Source organism: Magallana gigas, chromosome 3, assembly GCF_963853765.1.
Source record: "Magallana gigas chromosome 3, xbMagGiga1.1, whole genome shotgun sequence".
NCBI classification, from domain to species: Eukaryota; Metazoa; Mollusca; class Bivalvia; order Ostreida; family Ostreidae; genus Magallana; species Magallana gigas.
The window spans coordinates 7,935,248-7,957,967 of NC_088855.1; the positions used below are offsets into that span (position 1 = coordinate 7,935,248).

At 32.8% G+C, this 22,720-nt stretch overlaps 1 protein-coding gene and 2 non-coding genes across 3 annotated transcripts; 2 read left to right on the forward strand and 1 right to left on the reverse strand.

Moving 5' to 3' along the window:
* Positions 1–304: 304 nt before the first annotated feature.
* LOC105343975 (uncharacterized) lies at positions 305–15,810 on the reverse strand. The gene is made up of 6 exons (XM_020073591.3): positions 14,529–15,810; positions 4,549–4,680; positions 4,086–4,200; positions 3,423–3,521; positions 2,864–2,955; positions 305–2,079 (listed from the first exon to the last, which is right to left on the reverse strand). Exons 1-6 carry the CDS (start codon positions 15,804–15,806, stop codon positions 1,885–1,887), a joined length of 1,911 nt encoding a protein of 636 aa, XP_019929150.3. The 5' UTR covers positions 15,807–15,810; the 3' UTR covers positions 305–1,884.
* Positions 15,811–19,193: 3,383 nt separating this feature from the next.
* On the forward strand, positions 19,194–19,266 carry Trnar-ucg (transfer RNA arginine (anticodon UCG)). The gene has a single exon. It is a non-coding gene; the product is annotated as a tRNA-Arg (tRNA).
* Positions 19,267–21,560: 2,294 nt separating this feature from the next.
* Trnar-ucg (transfer RNA arginine (anticodon UCG)) lies at positions 21,561–21,632 on the forward strand. The gene has a single exon. It is a non-coding gene; the product is annotated as a tRNA-Arg (tRNA).
* Positions 21,633–22,720: the final 1,088 nt, after the last annotated feature.

The following is a 22,720-nucleotide window of genomic DNA, read 5'->3' on the forward strand; positions in this document are numbered from 1 at the left end:
ACAATCCATTTACGTAAGAAATACAGGAAAACACACTTAGTGATGTAAATATACCACAGCAGGCAACAACCATTTTATTTGTCTTATTGCAATTCGAAAAAACCAACCAAAAAAATCGATAATTGATATGCCCTTACAGAAAATGCTAGTCCGATATTACAAAAATCCTTGTACTCCCTGCCTCGTCAAAATAAAGGAAGCAAAATAGGTGTCGAAATTTTCATCTAGATAGCAAGATAATTTTGCTTCGTTATTTTCCCGAAAAACGGATTCATTGGGTAATAGGAAAAAAACTAGTTTTGCATAAATAGTAACTTTATTTTGCTTAAAATACTTCAATTCAAACAATGTAAATAAGTTAATGATATTGCAACCAGATCGTCAATCATTGAATAAAAGATCATAACTCACATCGTGACACTGGTTTGGTCATACACACAGTGACTGATCATGATGTTTTTGTATATATAATCGATAAAACAACAATGTAAATACTTTGGCAGTTAATTATATTATCAATGTACATGCATACATTATCATAGAAACAAATCAACACAGAACTGAAATCCACATTTGGTATTCATATCTGCCTAAATACTAGTATTCTTTATAATACGTATAATTATACGGATGCTTCTCACAATGCAGGTAAACGCCATAATACAATATAATTTAACATATATGTAATATCACTATTAAAAATTGTTTTTAAAGCACTTATGCTTTTTTAAAGATAGTATCGGTCCTATGACACTCTAGGCTGTGCAGAGGTATGATAATTTGTCTGCACAGCCTGGTGTGCTATGGGGCCGACGATATCCAAAAATTAGCATACAATGCTTATATTTCCTTTGGCGTTTTTTGTATAAAATGCTTTTGTATCGTCGCTTTAAGTCATTATATATATCGTCTTTGTCAAGAATATGAATAATCGATGGAACAGCCATGAAACACGCCATTTAGTGCGCTTCTGCGGCTATAAACATATACTTAGGAGTGTTAGAGACTTTGCAGGAAAAACTGTTTTGATATAAGTATATATCAAATTGTTAAGGTAGCTTTGAACGTTTCATTGACCCTAACGATAGTGTATCTATTCAACACGCATGATGACGTTTTACGACCTTGGGCTTTAGGTAAGATGTAACTATCTTTTTCTTGCATTAAAACATGTTAAAAATTGCACTGGTTTCAAGAAGTAAAATATGCACACATAGTCTTAGTCCAAAACCCAGACAAATCTTCCTGATTTCAAAGAGCTAGGCTGATTGGCTAGCAATGAAATAGACAGGACAACGTCACACTGATGTTTGACACTACCCAAAGTCCAAGCTCTTGTTAAAATGGCCTGGTGCTCTTACGCCGTGATCAGCTATGTCGTTATTTAAACAATAAAATGCTTTCTTTCGTGATTCATGAGGATATGAAGGTAGCGACATTGCAGAAAAAAATTGCATAAGCGGGTTATTTGTAATTTTTCTGCAAACATAGCTACCTCCCTAGTATGGAGAGGGATTACCGCCAAAAGTCTACGTATCTTGCTTTTTTCTTATTATGCTTACTTCTTTATTCTTCAGTTTATCGTTTTATTGTTTTCATATCCATGACTAAAACAAAGAAATAAAAAGATAAATTGATGTCCCTGATTAATGAGTAGTAAACAATTAATGAATATGAATTTTACCGATATTGCCATACTAGTAAAGGATAGACGTATTATTTATGAAGAAGCAAACAAGTCAGCGACAGTCAAAAAGAATGAAACAATCAACCAATAGGAATTTTTAATACAAAACTCGTATTGGGACTAAGCGATGCATCAACGACATAAAAAGTAAGTGGTGACAGTGATGAATGGTCAGACAGACAGACACACTGACGACGTCAAACAATTAAATCCTCCATCGGATTGACGTCCGTGGTTGACGATTGGGATTTGGAGATCAGGGTGCTGCTAGAATCTGTCAATAAGGTTCCAGTCCTTTTCTTCTTTGGCACAAATTTGCAAACCATGCTATCGTTGAATTCGTCCATATCATCTCGGCCTTTCAACCAATAGGTCACCATTTTCCCCTTTCCCTTAAAAAGGATAGAAGTTGTAAAAAATAGTTTGATGGGAAAGAGGAGAACGAAACATATTTGATGGAAATCTGTTTACAATCTTGAATAAGTAAAGAAATAATTAAAATCCATATTTATGTAAATAGGAGATATAAATAAACCAAACGACAACGAAGTTTCTGTACCCCAAACTACTACTACGGTATTTTTTCCAAAAAGAACATACTAATTTGTTGATGAATGAACTTGCCATGCAGTTAACCGTTTCTTTTACATAATTTGATTAGTGTGTTACTGCGACTTTCCCCATAACTTTCAGCCTTAAAATGCAATGCTACATGAAGCATTTATAAGCGCATTATCTTATGGCCCTGCCCCTATTGTCACGTATGATCTCATGTCCCAACTCTAACATCCACGATGTCTCTCAGGATCCATCTTCATTATTGCAAGTCCATTCAACGTCTCATTATTTGTACTATCTGAAGACATATTGCTTTATACATGTAGTTATCTCAAGACTCAATCATTATTTATTTATCCTCGCGCGGTCTGGTCCATTTTGCTACAAGTTCTCTCTTGGACCCACCCTCATGGCCCAACCTTTGGCTTTTATGGCCTTATTCTCTATTATCAAGAGTCTTATCATTACGTCAGCCCTAGTGTTACATGTAGATGTCTTTCACGACGGCAATACCATTGCTACATGTCCTATCAAGACCTTTTGTGCTATACAAGTATTACACCACATTCTACTATCTCCGGAGTCGCTGCTACACACATTATTACAGTTTACTAGTACCTTGATGTCTATCTCTCCACGTGGAACAAAAGAAAACCCTCCTATTTCGTGAAGGCTTTCGTAGGTTGGATGACTGCAGTGTATCTTCATAGCTGAAACATATTTAACTGTTTGCATACCGGTAACTTAGCGATACATGTAGGTTTGTAGCTCTACAGGGAAAGGGTTGCAATTGACAACGACATGTCAACCCAAATTTTCCCCTAGAACAACAGACCAGCTAGCATAATTTTAAAGTGAGCAAAAGCATGTTTACACATTTTTTTTTTAGGATACTTTTTTTTTTTTTAGAATTATATACGTTAGATCACTTTTTGCTGCACACTGTTCGTATATGCTAAATAAATTTTCTTTAACTTGACAACATGTACAGTGATTCCTCGTACTATACTATAATTCACTATTTAATCACAATATAACACCAGTTATAGGCACAATACTCAAGAATTTGAGATAAGAAAAAAAGATCGATGAACCAATTGTATATGACAGTGTATTCAAAAGATGTGCAATTTAGATGGAACTAGTAGTTGCTTTGCTACTACTAGTATATACTTACGAAGTCCACTTGACTCCATGCGAGAGGCTGTATTGACGGTGTCCCCGAACAGACAGTACCGTGGCATCTTTATACCCACAACCCCCGCAACACAGGATCCTGCAACACAAAGTAACATCCGCTGATGACGAGGTATTTTATTACATTGAAGCAGTATTTGACAGGGAATAGTATATTTTAGAAATGTGAACATACATGTAACATTACATGTATGTAGGGGAAAAAAAGGAGGGAAATGAGATACAAATGAATAGTGTCACTGTTTATTCCATCGTCTCATAGCATAATAGTAATATTAAGTGTGTACATACATCAATTTTCTTTCATTTAAAAACCATTTTCTTTATGTAACTCTTAATAAGTTTAAAACCAAAACACATATGTTTTTGTTTTGTAAATATTCACAGCTTCTTCTTGATTAAATGACTTTAAAAAGACAATAGAAAAATTATTCGAGAATACTCACATCGATCAAACTAAATATAGGCCGTTTTGAACTTTTTGGATAAAACTCGCTTTAGAAATTGACATAATGTGTTTTATGGTACACAAAATAAACACATTAGTTCTTATCAAATGCTGTGCATGCTTCAGTGGAATAATAATTACTGTATAAATAGATTATTTTGTAACCAAAGCAAAAACTGCTCGTATTGCACGCACCTGTGTGTATTCCGACCCTTATCTGTATGTGGCCCTTTCCCACAGACTTTGGTAGGGCGACTTGTTTCACTGCTGCTAACAAATCAATCGCCATTGTGGCAATTTCACCTACATGCTGCAAACATCAGATTCAATCTTTATTGGAAAAAAGACACTGCTCGGATAAACAACTACAACATATTTATTCCATTACATCCCCTTAATCTTGTGTTCATGCCTCAATGTTTACATCCTGTTTCTTAGAATTCAATTTGTACGAAAAACGTCTTATAAATCGAAGTTTCGTGTTTCTCCTTCGATGTTTTGTCGATTTAATAATCAAACAGTTAAGACAGGAAGTTAAGAGCTTAAAGCACTTAGATTACGATAGTTTCGCGCACATGTGATAACACGTGAGATACTGTCATTTAGCAACTTACGTAAACGTTAGATTTGTGGATCTTTGAGCAGAAAAGAAACCAACCTTCTGTCCGTTTCTGTTGGGGACTCCGCTTGCCACCATGTAGGCATCGCCGATTGTCTCCACTTTGTAAACGTCATAGGTCTCTATCCTGACGTCAAATATGGAGTAAATTGTGTTCAGTAGCTCCACCACCTGAGAAAAGACCATTTCACGTATTTCTTACTGAATGATCTAATATTTACATTCTGAAATTTAAACATAAGTCGCAAGTACATATTACATTTTATACATTATATATATGAACAGAATTCAAAAGCGATGACAGGGTTGTTGTTTTACTATGGTTTACAAATGACCGTTCAAATCCACCGTAGAAAGTAGGTAAGATTTTAACTTGAACGTGTACTTAGTCTATAGTATACTGTTTTTAAATTTAAGTAAAGAAAGTCCAAAATATCCTAACTTCCTTTCTTTCACTTTGATTTGCATGTAGAAATCTTTATACACAGTTCATCTTGTTTAAAACATTTATATTACTAGATAGTCTAAGAAATGGCCATGGCCATCCAACCCCTATCGATAAACTAGTTTTTTTATTGCCTCGGAATAGAACGTCGCAACATCATTCAGTAATGCGCCTAATGTGATTTCCGTCTATACGTAAAAAAGTTGGTTACATGTTAACATATTATGCATGGTAAAACAAGACTTAAAGAACCATCAATTAATCATCTTCTCGAACTATATAGATAATTGCTCTTTTGAAAATGTCCAATTTTTTTAACAGGTTTGCACCGACAGTAAAAACCATTGACCTGGGAAACAGACAATTTCTCCTTAAAATTTTTACGGAAGGAAATAGCCTATCAAAATGTGCTATGTATTGAAAGTGAGTATTGTATTGTAGTTCCATATATATATAGAGAGAGAGAGACTTTTTTATACTTTAATATGTTTTACGGTGCGACCGTTGGGGCGAGCAGAGCATGTGATCAAACAATGAAGTATAATAAATCAATAAAAATAAAATTAACAACGTGAAATTTGAATGCTAAAAAATAAAACATACCTATTTTCAGTAAATTTTAATTATTCATAGTTTATAAGATTTGTTATAATTTATTTATTTATATGTAGAACAGATTTTAATATATAAATATTCATTGCACTGTATCTCCTCTTTTAAAGTGATTGTAACGTCAGTTCATCCCCCCCCCCCTTTTTTTTTGCAGTAGACATTTTTTCTTAAACTTACATATAAAACTTGACTCATCATAGAGCCCCCCCCCCCCCCCCCCCCCCCTGCTAAAAAAATATTTCATTTTTGTCAATTTACACATAGAAAATCGACTAACCATGGATTTGCCCCCTTCACTTTTTAAAAAAAATTAATGTTTAATATTTTTTTAAATTTACGCTTAAAAATATTTGCTTATCATATTAAAAGAACAATGTGTCCCCCCCCCCCCCACCATGTAATAAATGGAAGTGAAAATAAAGAAACCATTGAACCGCTAAAGAGTTGAAGGATTAGAATTTTCATGATTTTTTTTTTTTTTGCTTGCAAAGATTTTTTTGACGAGGCTGCCATCCACCCACCCACCCCCTTTTAAAAAGAGGTGCTGCTACGTACATGTAGCCTATACGTTTCAGGAAATTACCGTAATTATAGTGAATGAAATAAATGTGAGCATTCATCCGAATGAGTGCAATTTACAACCGTTTCCAATGTCCTTATTCGTCAGCTGTTCTTTAGCTTAGACTTTGCAAGATTTTGAGAGGATTTTGGTCATTTTAGCAGATTTACAATATCTTCAATAGAGCAATTTCCCCTTATCAGTGCTTATTGTGACGTCAAAGCTGATGTTGGTTAAGTGTCGTCGTACTCTTTAAAACTCCCCATAGAAATAAAAGTACGCAAAGTATACTGTTTTATTTACTTAAAAAGCATGATGTTCTTAAAATTACACATCTTATATCGTTATAGTTACATCGTTATCGTTTTTATATTGTCTTGCTGATTCTCGTGAGAGTGTGAAGTTATAAAAATTGCCATGATTACAGGGAACTACTGGGACGATTAAAACAATACATTACTGGCCCGATTTACTGACGCCAAAAAAATCCGTTGAAAGAATGTGCAACTAATCCGAATTTTCTATTCACACACGCTTTGCCGGTAGAGCTCGCTTCGCCCCGGCGCCGAGCTGCGCTCGCTATAATTCCCCTTTCCGCATCTTATTTTAGGCATACAGTATTTAATTTGGACTCATTTGCTAAGGAAAATGATTACTTCAGTGAAATTTTCACACTGAATTAAAGGGAACTATTATTTAGATGCGCATGATGCAACTTCCTGGATGGTTTTGAGTCTGTCAACATGTGGAACTCAACTTCTCTTTCATTAATAATATGCTGAGAGTATAGTTAGTCATCATTGTGTGAGACCTTTAAAAAGCTGACATTTAACATGTACTAAACAGCAGAATTAAGACAAAGGTGTTGCATTTGCAACTAAGATACGGAAGAACTAAACGTTTGATAATAGGTACACTTTATGAAAACAACTCTCTCCATTAAGAACCTAATTGGTTGAACAGTTAAATACATACTCTCTAAACCTAAAACCCTTTAACGAACTACCTAATGAATTGTTGTAAAAAGAGGAAAACATCCCTTTGCAAGAAAATCCTGCATATCTGACCGTAGATAAGACAGACAAACGGAAAAGATACTTAGGGTCATGGTATGCTGATACACTTAGACTAGAGTAAATAATGTAATTATATACTTCATTATAAAATGATTATTTTGTCAATATAGCTCAACATGCTATAGGTTTAGCTAAGAAATATGAAGATTAACCCACTAAGTATATCAAATTCAGTAAAAAAAGTAATAAGGAAAACTAATAAAAGCCTAATAAGGATCCTGTGATGATTGATACAATACAGTTATGAAGGAGCTCAGCAGACACCGGTTTTCAGACTTTTCTTTTCATTTTAAGATTATATTTTCCAATAATGAACAGATCAGATTTACATTAAAGTTTTAGAAATGATTGTATTAGCTTTAAACTAATTAAAGTGCAAAAAGGTCACAAAAAATTAATGCAGCTTCATACAATTTTTTTTTCGTAATTCCTCTATTCATTGTGATCATTGTGAATAATTAAGGTATTCTAATCGGGATGAAATCGATTTTAGATGCAAAAAGATCAAATTAAATTGGCCTTTACCCAGAGGGATGAACACTGACCCCCCCCCCCCCCATTATCTTTGTATTTTTTAAAAGTATGTTTTGTCTGCAGATTTCAATGATATACTTCTCAAGAAAATCTTGATTCGAGAACATTGCAATTGAGGAGTGGGATACCTTAAGCAATGCCAAAGGTACGTCAAACAATAATTACTTCCAGTATGATGTACATGTAAAATATTGATATATCTCAAACATCTGTACATTATTTTTATTAAAAAAAGGAAAGAAAGATAAAACTTTAAAAACGCATTTATCATTCGTGTTTTTTTTTGCACTTAAATTTTCATAACATTTTTCTAAATAGAAAAAAGCCTTGCTTATCACTTCTTTGATCAGAAATCGTTGTTTTAATAATTTCAAAAAATTATGCTGCTTTCTTCCAAAAATACAATTTCCTTGTCCTGCTTAAAAACTTCTTGTCGTAACAAGAGGAACATGTATCAATCCCGTCTGTTGAGTCACTTTTTTGGTTACTTTTTATGGTGCTTTCAAAATATTGAACTTAAAAACCAAATATAAGGCTTGGGGACATGCATAAATCATGAAAAACATGATTTTCATTAATATTCAAGGGTATTAATTTTCGTGGATAAAGTGAAAATCACAGTTTCAAGGATACGTAAATTCGTGGCCAATGACCCTATCAATACAAAATATTAGTAGAAATTGCAGTTCAATGAATACTTAATTTCAAGAATAAACTTAACAACGAAATCAACGAAAATTTGTATTCAACGAATATTGATGAAACCACAGTACTTTTATAAGGGAGTTTAGTTGTTTTACTTTTGTGATTGGAGGTTGTTAGTTTTTCCTTCAACAGTATTAGTTGGAAAACTGCACATATTTTGCTTAGTTAAAAATTTTACCGAGATACTACCGTGATGTAGGAACATATCATGTGTTTATGCTTGTAAAAATTACGGATGAATAATTTATTTTATTCAATTTTTCATAAAAGTAGGAATCAAGGACAACCTTTTTGGTCCTAATTTAATATTAGATATGATTTTTCAAGCAGCTTCAAAGCGTGTTTTTGTGACCTTTATTAGGTAACCAAGCTTTAAGCCGATTGAGACAAAAATCAATATATTTTTTTTTTAAAGTTAATTGATACAAATTTTAAATGAATGGTCCTACTGATTGTTTGAGAATTTTATGATATATTTTAATACACAAAAAATAAGAGAACACTTATTTCTCAACTAAATTGTTTGTAAGATTACAGAAAATCGCCGGACACTGCACTTATTCAAAGATAACAAAAGACACGCTCGTCCATTTTGGAGTTGATAAAACATACAACTTTTGCATTTTCTTAAGATGTTTTTCCTCTCAAACTTGACATCTGACATTATCGATCTCATGCAAGATCTCTGGAATAAGAATAATTAACAGGGAAATCATCCTTATAACAGCCGTCAGAAGAAAAGATGAAAAGGTAGATTTTGATAAAAGTAATCAGATGAAATCTATCGTCTACTTATTCTTAGTCTAGAGGTAAAACCATAAATGAAGAGTAATTAGAGGCACAGATGTGAATGAGTTTCACGATGTTGTTGAAATAAATCTCCTTTCGACTGCAACAGACTAAGAAATACCATATATAAGAATATCTTAAATTGAATTAAAATTTCTCTAGGTTTATATCATTTCAATTTAGTTAAAAAAGAAAACGAACAAATATGATATTATTCGGCAAATAATAACAGGAACAATTATGGCGGAGAGATGAAATGTGTTCTTTGGTGACCGTATTCTGTTATCGAGGTTAATTCGAGTGTCATTTAACGTATATATCATTAATATAACTATCATATAATAGATTGCTTGGAGAAAAGAGTATTGAAGTAATTGCAAGTAAATACGTAAGACAAGTGAACGTTTGATGTGCAATTCGTATGTTTCATTTACGTTTTTTTGGAGATACTTTGCTATTCGCAACGTGAAACTGTACTTGCGTCTTAAGATTGTCGTTCATTTAGACACTTGTTTCCAGTCAAATAAAGAATATTTCTTTTTTATTATCTTAGGACATACCGGTATATTGAAATCAAAACTAATAATAAAACTGTTGTAAGCAAGTGATATTGAAACGTCAAAAAGAAAACTTGAAAAAAATGAAAACTATAACTATTCTGTGAACTGGAACACACAAATGAAGAAAGTTTGAAAACAAGATTTATCCTTTGTATCTGATACCATAAAAATTGAAAATTTCTCTAAAATCTAGAAGAAAGTGCGCGAAAAAAATCTAATTTCCAAAAAATTAATTATCAAACGATATCTATTCCTAGACGTCACAAGACTATATCTTTAAACGCTGTTGAATTTAAAAAAAAGAGCTTTGACGAAACTTTCAATTCAAAGAAAAACATCCACAACAAATTACTTTGCTTTTGCAAATGTTATTATTAAAATAATGACACATACACTTCATTCATTTTAAAAATAAAAAAAATAAGTTCTTTTCTGGTATACTGATGTTGATACCATTATTAAAACAACTTTAAAAAGTTTTAATGGTCAAATGAGATAATAATCAATAATTTTAAAAAAATACTCTCTTCTCACACGAAAATTATTATCATGCTCATGGAAATCACTAGTATGATACTTATTAGACAGATTTATGAAAACGGTGTGGCCAATTTTTGCGCTTAGCCCTACAACACTTTATTCTCGTAGGATGTGTTATAGTTTTGTGTAGACGGTTATAGCTGGATATATCGTTCTGCGCGTAAATATCATTCGCATTTTCCTCCCTCTGTAAATGTATATGAGTCTACCTTAGCACGCTTGCAAGTCGAAGTGCTTGGAAAATCTTTCGCCTTTTCTCTGCAATCTACTCTTCTCCTCACTCCAAAGTTGTATAAATGATCCTTTCTTAGGACGCTTGTAATTCGAATCTTCAGCCTCTACAGTTTATTTTGATATGAAAATACCGATAAAAAACTGTCAACCATTTAAAAAATCTATAGTATCTAGTTCCTTCTCGTACATTGTATGTGTTTGTTTTAGCTTCCTGTTTTTTTTTTTATTTAAAGTACTATTTGTTTGTTTGGATTTTGTTTTTAGGGGAAATGCCTAAAAGCTTCGATTTGACTTTGATGAATGATAAAAATGACAATTCTCTTTTTTCATTATCAATTTTTTGGTATAGTGGTACATGTATCTTATTCAGGGGTGATTCACATGCACAACAAGTAATTGGTATAAATATAGCGTATGTGTAATGTCCGTTCACTGTTAGTTCAATGTATATCTTAATAATGGAGACATGGGACTTGCAGTCAACGTAAGTGTAAAGCAAGTAACAAGTGAGATCTCTTTAAGTGATTCATGCATGTCAAATCACACGGTTATCTGTCAAACAGCACCATAAGATGCATTTGCGTGTCTTGCAAGATTTTCATCAAAATCCTCTAGCAGACCACGCGGAGAAAGAAGTACGACCAATTATGACTAAGGCTTTACGTTACATAAATAAAGGCGAAAAACAAAGTTTGTAAAAATAACAACAGTGATACTGAGTGGTTTTAATGCCCTTCCCAATTAAAAAAATATTAAAGGGATATGTTTTCTGTTGCTTAGATTTGTCGTTTTTGCAGGATCTTCAACTGTTTAAAGAGATAAAGCCTGGTTTCTTCTTTTTTCAGTACACAGCCGCATATATAAATAATAATGCAATTATTTAACCTGTTTAATAAATGAGAGAAATGCAACTCGTTTCAAGTTAACAACCTAATTACAGGAAAAACTAAGTACAATGGAAAGAACTAAGTTTTGGACACGACACCATTAGCATTCAAAGCCTCTAAATAACTTTGTTACGAACTATAGCTGTCAAAAGTTTTTTAACTACAAATTTTTGTCTCTTACATACTAATTTGAAATTTTGTACAATTAATCGATATGAAGCTTGCAGCATATCTTGCTTTTATGTTACAGACAACGAAAATGAAATCCTGACATGGTCATCTAGAATTGCTGATATACTTACACAGTACGCACAATCGCACGTCTTTGTATTAAGCCCCTTTCACAATTGGCGCACGAGCACTTTACAACAGTTGGCGATCGGAATTTTTTAGATTCGCACGAGCTCTCGCATACGTTGCACGAGCTCTTGCATACGTTGCACGAGCTCTCGCATTCGTTGCATGCGTTTTAGTGCTCGCATCAAGTCTCCTCAAAATAGTGGACATGCACACTATTCAGACGCGACCGAATGCGATCCAAATCATCGCAGTGCAACGCACGAACAATAGTACGAACGTTTTACAACGTTTTGTGTACTCGCAAGAGTGATGCACGATTTTTAAAGGTCGTAAAACGAATCGCTGCTGTATATGCGTGTGTTTTGCGACCATGAGACTGTTGCTCAACATGTCTTATGTAATCTTGCAATGTTTTACCAGTCATTGCACGACTTTTCAGCCTCAATATGCCACTAGTATACAAAATTATACCCTGTATAAGCATCTCTGTTTCAGACCACAATTGACAATATACATTTATTGCATGATGGTGAGGAAAATATGAAGATTTATTACTCCAAGAAAAAATCATATTAACCGAGGGTTTTGCCATATGAACATTAATGCAATGAACGTTTTATTATATCGAACAACATTATTATGATTAAACAAAATACGTTGATTTATAAAAATTGTTTGACTTTTCGATAGCAATAACATCTTGATAGCATGAATTCCTATGTTACTGTCTCACTTTTCTTTCATAATTTCGAATCATAGATAGTTAAGTTGGTTTTGTGATATAAAGAGAATCATAATTACTAAATATTTTTTATTTTATCATGTTTTTCTACATCGTATGCTCATATCGGCTTTTTTATTCCTATGAAATCGCCCTGTCACGTGACTTTTTAGACCAATCAGATAGAATAATCATATTAAGGATAATAATAAATGCTGCTGCATCTCTGTTTCTTCTTCGGCAGCATGTTCTCTCGCTTATAACTATGTCTATTGAAGATCGTCGGAGATGGGCGATATATACTCTGACTCGCACTAGCATTCGTATTATGGAACGCATGATCGCACGTCCAATCGCATTGGTGCACGTTCAATCGTCCGATCCCCTGGTCTCTCGCGCGATCCTATCGCATTATCTTTCAACAGTCGCTTTCATTGTACAACAGTCGCATATAGACACAAGATATATCGCAAGATTTAACGCGTTTGCATCGCACAACGCTCGCTTAGATCGTGCGAATTTCGTACGAATACTTTTTTACAAATGCGATTATTTCGGCAACAGGTTACGATTCATATCTAATTTTTTCGGTCGCACGAATATTTTGTCGCTTCTGATCGTGCGCCAATTGTGAAAGGGGCTTTACATGTATCGGTATATTAGTATATGTCACCAAATTATAAACTGGTGTTGGCTGGTTTAGAAGTTTGTATTACATATATCGGTATATTAGTATTTGTCTCTAAATTATAAACTAGTGTTGGCTGGTTTAGAAGTTTGTATTACATATATCGGTATATTAGTATATGTCACCAAATTATAAACTAGTGTTGGCTGGTTTAAAAGTCTGTATTACATATATCGGTATATTATTATATGACACCAAATTATAAACTAGTGTTGGCTGGTTTAAAAGTTTGTATTTCATAAATGGGTATATTAGTATTTGTCACCAAATTATTTACTAGTGTTGGCTGGTTTAGAAGTTTGTATTTCATAAATGGGTATATTAGTATATGTCACCAATTTATAAACTAGTGTTGGCTGGTTTAGAAGTTTGTATTACATATATCGGTATATAAGTATATGTCACCAAATTATAAACTAGTGATTGCTGGTTTAAAAGTTATGCATGTAGTGAAGTTCGAGAATTTAACTTTTATATTTGATATCAGTTGTCTTCTGACCACCCGCGGTAAATTTAGTGTATACACACGGTTGGTTGGCTTGCAATTGGTTAAGATGTTTCCCAAAATTTTCGCATATTCTTATACTTGTCATAATACGAATTGGGAATTTAGAATTGCGCTATTATGTTTAGATAATCGTCCTTAGTAAGAGTGCAACATGAAATATGTTTTATAGAATTCTACATGAATTTTGTAGCATTTTGGATAAAAATAAAAACGTAATGTTGAACTTTCCATAACAATGATGTTCTTGTTCTGTAAAAGTTGACATCAATACGTCATTTAATCAAATATCAAATATGTTTCCTTTATTATATGCATTGTGAAATATAAATAATTTTTCAAGAAAATTTTTTCACACCTTCTGACTTTTTAAATCGTTAATATGGTTAAATCCAACAACAAAAACAATATGTGAAATAACATCAACAATAATTATAGAAACAACAATTACATTGAGAACAATAACAAGAACAACATATATTCAACTTCCGTACCAACTACAAATACCAACATCAACAAAGAACAACAGGAACATGAAAACAACAGTTAAAACAATAAAAAAAATACCCACCCCAATGCAACAACATCATTAAAACTACAATAATATTAAAACCAAAAATAACATTTAAAACAACAGCAACAACAAGAGTATCAAACAATATGGTGAAAAATCATAAGATCTCTTAAGTTTAAAACATAATACATTTTTATACATGCATATACATATTTTTTAAATGAAAAAAAAATGGATTCAGTTTGCACTCAGAATAATATGGCTTTTACGCATTTCTATCAAACAAAGACACACACAAACCCACCACAATTCACTGCTACAAGACCTTTCACACACAAGTAGAAAATTACCTGCATTGGTTCTATCTTGGCAGATATTGATGTGAAACCCACCACGTCGCTGAAAAATACTGTCACCGACTCGAACGTTTCCGCACACACTCCTCTTCTTGTCTTAAGATGACTGACGACTGATTTAGGAATCATTTGAAATAAAATCTCCTCGGTCATTTGTTTTTCTTTCTCCAATAGCATCGTTTTGTCGGATAATTCCTCTGCAAAGCTATATATCCCTTTTTTAAATGTCTTGACAGTTCCGACAACGATAAACAGGAGAACGAAAACAAAGAAGGACAGAATACAGATACAAACGATTCTGGTCACGTGGAATGCCTTCTGCTCGCTAAAAGAAGCCAGCAAATTGTGTTCATGATGGTGCATTCGACTCTGCATGTCGTTTGTGACAAATAGCACATAGGAAACAAATGAACTAAACTCGTCTGTATTAGATATATCCAGGCAAACTGAGCTCAGTATACTGTTATTGTAACCGATGTTGTCCACACTGTTTAAGTAAACCAACTTGACTTGATGATAGGTCCGACCAAGAACTGACCTTGCAGGGTCTATAGTAGCTAATCCACATTCTATAACGTCCATCAGAAGAAAGTAACACGATTCCACGGCAGCTTTGTATTTTAAGTAGTTTGATATATCCGCAATTTTGATATCATTTGTTTCTCTGAGTGTTTTTGTAATGATCACAGAAAATCCATTTTCAAAAACCGATTCTTTCAAAAATTGTATATTTTGAATATCAGTTGCATTCAGCTTACTTGGAGAATTACATAAAATGGTGTCATAAACATCTTGGGCACTGCAGTACTCCGACAAGTAATGTTCGGTACTCTTCATAGCCAAAACTATGCTCTTTTGAACAACAGAGTCATTCAAAACTCTTTCGTGTAAAAGAGTTGTTCCCATATACTTCAACAGACCCAAGTATGTCTGTATTTTCTTAGTGTTGGACTGTAAGACAAGACTGGAGGTGTCACACTGTATGATGCTGATGGAGTCCAGAACGATATCCACTGCAGTCAAGGCTACGGTCAGCACGACAGAAACCACACAGACCAAGTACACCTTTAGCAGGAGGCGCCGACTGTTCTGTCGGAGTCTTTCGTTGGACAAATGATGTTTGGTTGTTTTCTGTAGATGGTCTTTGGTGTCAAAAATTGGACGCACTGTTCCTTTTGTATGTATTTGAAAATTCGCAAAACAAGAAACACACGCCATCGTCAGATAGATCTTTAGGAAGAAGCAAAGTTTTCTTCCATCTACTGTCCTCATTAATTTGCTCTTAATTGCGACTAATAGGATTTCAAATGACTCGAGTGAAAAAATTCCGTATCCGCTTGAATGTCAGTTCATTAGAACTGCGATCCCTTTCTCTACCTGTACAAGTTTTGAGTCTGTTACTCAGCTCGTTCTATACCGGGTGTTTTATCGATAAGATCATGCGCTCTACCGTGGCAGTAGCAAATGATTTGACTCCGTAATTAACGTCATGAAAGAGACTTTTTCCGCCATCCGGTACACTGTGTGTTTGCAGTCTTTTTTTCTTTTTTTTTTTAAATCAAAAGGTATATATCAATGCCTATAGTTGAATTTGGATTATACACCAGCTTAAGTGTTGAAGTAATAACATATTTATATGTTTTACCTGTTATAGAGACCTGCATTAACCAAACAACTTTTTGTTTCCTGCTGTTGTATGCCTTGGGATCTCACCTCTTTGAGGTTAATCTTTCTCTCTAATGATATGTAAACCGAGCTTGTTTCACATTATTTGATTAATTTTATGTTACCATTGACTATCAATGACAAAACTTGAAAAACCTGTTGCTCTTTCCGATCAGGTCTGATCAAGATGCGTGAAAATATAACAGGTCTTTGAGGTGCGTTATAAAGGCTTCTACCACCAGCTTATAGAGAAACCCTTTCTAACTTGATTGCTTACAATTAAAAAATCCAAACATGAACATTGAAGATACTTTGTACTTTTCTTACATACATGTTAAATACAATAAACTTTAACATTGTTTATTTCGTTTTCAAGTTTGAAGAATAAATCCATATCTTCTCAACAATCCAATTACCGGTGCGATGCTTCAGTCACACCTACATGATGCTGTTTCATTAGGTAAGGTAAGCATTTGCCACAGCTAGCTGTTTCATTAGATACGGATAATTTTATTGAATGTCACTGATTTTTCATCAACGTGAACCGGACAAGTTAATTAATTGTCATGTTAAAACTTGTTAATGGAGACGATGATATCTAAAATGACATTTTCATATATGCAATAAAGGTTTTTCTATAGCCTCTACCATTATACAAGGTAGACATTTCAGAGTAATTATTTTGAAAAAGACAGTCTTCGAAAATTTAAGCATTTGACTTTCTTTTATTTAGTTGCATTTTTACAAATTAGAACTCTCTGAACTCGAGCAATACAAAAAAGTTTGAAATAGAGCAGTTAAGGCCTTTCAGAGTAATTTGTAAGATGTTCGAATTTGGTTGAGTTGATTGAAAGTTAAATAAAATCGCTATACTATAAACATAAAAATGTAAGGATCTTGGTGCAACTGGTTTTTGATGATACTGTCTCTCGTTGTTGTAGTTACCAATATAATTTTTTAAATCAATTTGATATTAATTTCATCGAATACTTTACATCAATGTTGCTATTTCAATACAAAGATTTCTACAGCTTTACTGAACTAAATTGATCAATACAACTTCCAATTCGTGCTTATGAAAGGAATCTAATTTCTGACAGTGGGTTTATTGGAAAATCACGGATGTTAAGGTTACTACAAGGACATGCAGCATAAACATTTATGTACTCGCCTAATGGAATTTGATGTCACATAACATCAATGCACAAATTACCGGAAGTGTCTTCGTCAAACAATTAGGTTCAAAATGTTGATTCGGATTTTAAAACTCAATTCTTTCTAGATCTTTTTTTTCGGAATATATTGCACTTTATTGACATTTAGAGGAAGAAATGAAATTTCTGAATCCTCAATAAATTAAAAACTTTTTTTCAATATCATGAAACAATTTTTTTTTCAGTGGATGTTATCATTTTAGTTGTAATACCTATTCTTTGAAGCAGTCGTAATACTGATTAATCTTTCTTTTTTTCTGTGAGTGAATGAGTGAATATTGATTTGAAACTTTTTGTTTTCTTGATCAAAGGAGTTGTTATATATTGATTTTGTTCAGACATACTGCAGTATTGCAGGCACCATTGGTTCTCAAAGATATATATTTTTTTGTAAAGGTTCACTTCATATTATATATTTGTCTGTAAAAGATTCAAAATTGATAATAAGGGACATAACATACGCAAAATTTGAGTCCTTAATATTTTCGTGTAATGATTAAAGGGGCATGGTCACGATTTTGGTCAAATTCTATTTTTCTCTTTTTATTATTTACAACGCTCTAGGAATGCATTTCTAATGATCAAATGAAATTTGAGAGTCAGTCGTTCAGTTATAAGCAAGATACAGGGCTCACAATTCTTTGTAATGTAAACAAGGCCCGTGCCCTTTTTTGTTTACAAAGATTCAATATACCAATAACAATCTGTTTCAAGCTGATTTTTCTAGCTTTCTATTCATTCATTTTAAGCATAAATAAACAGTTCTTAACATGTAACTCATTCATTTTAGGTTTAAAACTGACATTTTCACTTCAACGTTCAAAATGTAAACAAAAGCTTTGTTTACATAGCATAGAATTGCAAGCTCTGTAACTCGCATATAACTCAACGAATGACACCGAAATTCTATTAACCTATTAAAAATGCGTTACTGAAGCATTGTAAATATTAAAATCGAAAAAATTATTTTTGACCAAAACGTGACCATGCCCCTTTAATCAACGATCTCTAAATACAGATACATGTATGGATATTTGAACATTTCAATGCCAATCATCTATATGACTAGATGAAAATGTAAAAATGAAAAAAATAGAAGAAGCACTAATCACTTTATATACAATGTTTATTCAGAAAGTACAGCTTTTGGTAGTACATCGCATCAATATATAATAATTATGATTTAAATTCAAAAGTATACAATATTTAGACTCTCTTGAATCAAAAGTTGGGGGTTGGGGGTGAAATCACTGGTCAAGTGTTCCACAGTTCACCAATATACTGCTCATAATTCCCTATACATAAAATATATAATATAGGTTGTTTATACATGAAGTCGTAAATATAACAAAGTATACATGTATATGCGACACCATCCTTCTTCGCGAAAAACGGTAAAATCTTCGAATAGATCGATGATTATTAAACGAAATTGATATTAAACATACCATAAAAATGTTTAAATAAAAACATGGTATTCCAACTAATATTACAACACTTGTGTGTAACCATACATGTAATATTGCTTTTTTGCTTTTTTTCTACGAACTTGTGTAAAACAAAAAAGTAAAAAGATAATTTTGCACTGATTTTGACTTGATCTTAACAAAGGAAAATTTGAAATATTTTTTCTTCGGAGTGCAGATGTTTCTACGCAGAATTTAATTAGCATATCATGTTAATTGTTGTAATGCATTAGAGTACTTCATTTGCGTTTTGCATCATTTAAAGATATTTGCTCTCATTCAATATAAAACATATATATTTAACTTATTAATATGACCGCGTGGCCTAATGGATAAGGCGTCCGACTTCGGATCGGAAGATTGCGAGTTCGAGTCTCGTCGTGGTCACTATGAACTTTTTTTTAATAAACTAATACAATTGTTACAAGATTGTTAACATCTATACTTATACACCACTGCGAATGTGTTCGGAATGTTTTCTTTATTGTGCTTAGTAGGTAATAAATCCAGAGGTGCTCGAATGAAAGTTAACGAGACGTCCTCGAGATTTGCTATATTCCTGTGAAATTTCGAGCGTTGGTTGATTTTATAACATTGACCACAATGAACAAAACTCAGATAAAAAAATCTGTATGTTCCAAAAGAAATAAATTATGATCCCGTAGTTTGAAAGATGAGCGTTGCCATTTGATTTTATAATGTTATAAAATAAAGCAAACTTTGTAGGGGTACGTTATAAGAAATACAGTAAAAGAAATAGTAAAAGTGTACGAAATTGACCACAAAGAATTATGCTTTTCTCAGAAGTAATATTTGTATAGTATACAAATTGTTGTATAGTAAACAAATATAAGTAGACCTCAGTCGGAATAATAATAGACAAATAAACTTTAACTAGCATGTGTAGTCTATAGTATAGTAAAAACCGTTGAATTTTGTTTTACAGATGAAAACTATAGTTAACGAATAGTTAACTATAGCTTAAGTTCGTAAATTATAGTTAACAGTCGAAAACCTAGTGTATCAACCATCAAACTATTGTCACACATGACCAAGAGACCTAGGGATAATGGGAGGTCCCGACCCTCAATGAAAAGAAGGAATTTTTTTTTACCACAAATGATTCATATCATTCCTAAGTTACACAATACACGAGTTTGTGAAACGATGTCCATGTATCTCGAATTGCAGGAGATCACTGCTTTGTTGATAAATGGTCTGCAGTGTGAAGAGGATTTTGGTGAAACGATCCTTAAGATATGGCTCCACTGGTGCTGGTCTTCAGAAGGAGGAGGATGCTACTTTCAATATGGTGAGGATGTCTCAGAGAAGCTACTATATAGAAACTAGGAATACACCAGAAAAATACAAGGAAGACTTAGACGTTAGACCTCAGAGAAGCTGAACCATAGGCACAATAAAAACGATTAGTATTGCTTAAAGCAAAGTAAAAATGTGCCATGACCATGTACATGAGAGGGGAGAAGTTTAGATTGCGTCCTTCCCCGTGAACTGCCGTGTCAAAACTGTCGCACGGACTGGGTATAATATCTTAAAGGTCCAGTGAGTTTAGGTTCGTTAAGGTGAATTGCACAGGTAACATTTCGAAAGAGGGAATCACAACAGGATAATTACGATTTTCGTAAAAATCAACTGAACTAATGTGTAAATTTGATGAAACAACTATATTGTATGTTGAGGTATTGTTTTGTAAATTTGTCGTGCGATATTTACAAAACCAAACTAACCATAGTTTCACAATAAAAAACTAGATTTTTCGGTTTGAAACTATAGTTAATGACGTAAATCTATTTTCTGTATCTGTAAACAATTGGTAATAATATACTCTATGTTTCAGAAGTGTAAACAATAATTAGCACTAAACAAATTTAAAATATTTGCAATCCCAACCATAGTTTATCTTAAAAATATATAGTTTTACGATTTCTTAAACTGTGATTAACAACTTTTAACAATAGTTACATGTAAGATGTAACGAATGTAAATTATAGTTTACAGATGTGAATTTATGATCATCAGCAACAAATACGTTTACGGTTAATGATTCGTTAACTATAAACTTAGTTTATTAACTGTAAAACTATCTTAAGCTCAATTTTTGTAAATTTAGCGCTCAAAAATATGAGAATACATACACATGAATGTGCATATTTGATTACGATTTCAATACAGGACTTACTAATGATTTAATTAATAGAATAAAAAAGGAATTAAAAAAAGAAAGAAATAAAGTACTAAAAATGCCTTCATAAATGGAAAACCATATGTGTTTCGTAAAAGCTAGATTCTCAAAACGACTAAAAGAAATAAAAATAGATGAAACTTGTCTTGTCAATTAAAATTTGTTGAAATAAAAAAAATATAAAGCATGAACAGTTGTGGAGAGTTTTCAAAATAAAACTTATTATTAAACAAATTTGAATTACAATAAAATCATACTAAACTTTTATAAAGAAACATGTTCTTTTGGCTGCTATTGCAAGCCATCATATGTAATTATTTTATTGCTCATACGACATGTGCAAAAATTAAACACGTTTTTAAATGGGAAACTATAAAGTAAACCTGTCGAATGTATTGCATTTTATTAAAATTCGTTTATTATTCTCTTATTCTTGTATCATGGAAAGACAATTGTAGATCAGGGCTGAATTAAATGTGACCGCGTGGCCAATGGATAAGGCGTCCGACTTCGAATCGGAAGATTGCGAGTTCGAGTCTCGTCGTGGTCGCTTTGGAAAACTTTTGGCGGTAATATTTATTTGAAAGTTGATTTTGCATCGTTTTGTTTTTGGAAATAAAAAAAAAACACGGTGCCGGATAATTATTCCAGTGCCAATTGCAAAGTGGCATTGTTGCACCCACTTAAGATGCAGTTTCGTAAATATCCATATATTCCAAATGATAGATATTAAAAATGTTTAGAGAATAAACAACTAATTTTGTTTTAAGAGTTTCTCACCAGACAAGTGAAATATATATGAAAACAATAATTCTAAAAGGAGAATTAACTTTTCTAAGGAAGTATTAAACATTATATAGAATTTTCTAAAAAAAAACCATACAGGAATTTCCTATGGGAGAAGAGTATTTCCTGCAAGAATTTTATTCAGACAAGTAGTTTTATTTACAGGAATTCATCTTTTAACGGTGAATATCTCAACTGACAGGTGAGATACATTAATTACAAATGTGGTTTTAACCTTCTTAGCACTGGTGTATCATATGGCATATTTGAATTTTTCGATACATGCAGCTTAGACGGGTGCAAAAATGTCATCTTATCACTGGCATTACTATCTGTCACAGTGTTAAAAAGGAATGCAATGATACAAACCACACTGGTATTAATTCAAAGGGAAACAATTGCAGACTGTACAGTTTTTGACGGAACTATGCCTATGTTTTTCAGTTAAATTGAAAACAAATATTCAATTCTCGTAGCATGAACCATTAATGGGGCATGGCGATGTTTTTGGTTAATTTTTGTTCAATTTTTTGGGGTTGATTTTAATCAACTCTCCTATGCAGTTACTCTGGCAAACCAAAAGTGAAACAGTGTTTGGACCTAAGCACAATTCATCACCGCTGACAAGACTTAGTTCTTGAAAATAATAGAAAAATTCGATGTAATGTATGCTGAAGTATTGTTTTTCAAGGAAACTTATCTATAAACACTTTGAAAATAGTCAGATTTTATATAATACGAACAATTAAGATATTTTTGTAGTCCCATCTGTTCCTACGCCAAAGTTTAATAAAGTCTCGTTCAACCAGACGCTCGGCTGTCTCCGTAAATCTCCGACAAGCAGAGAGGCTC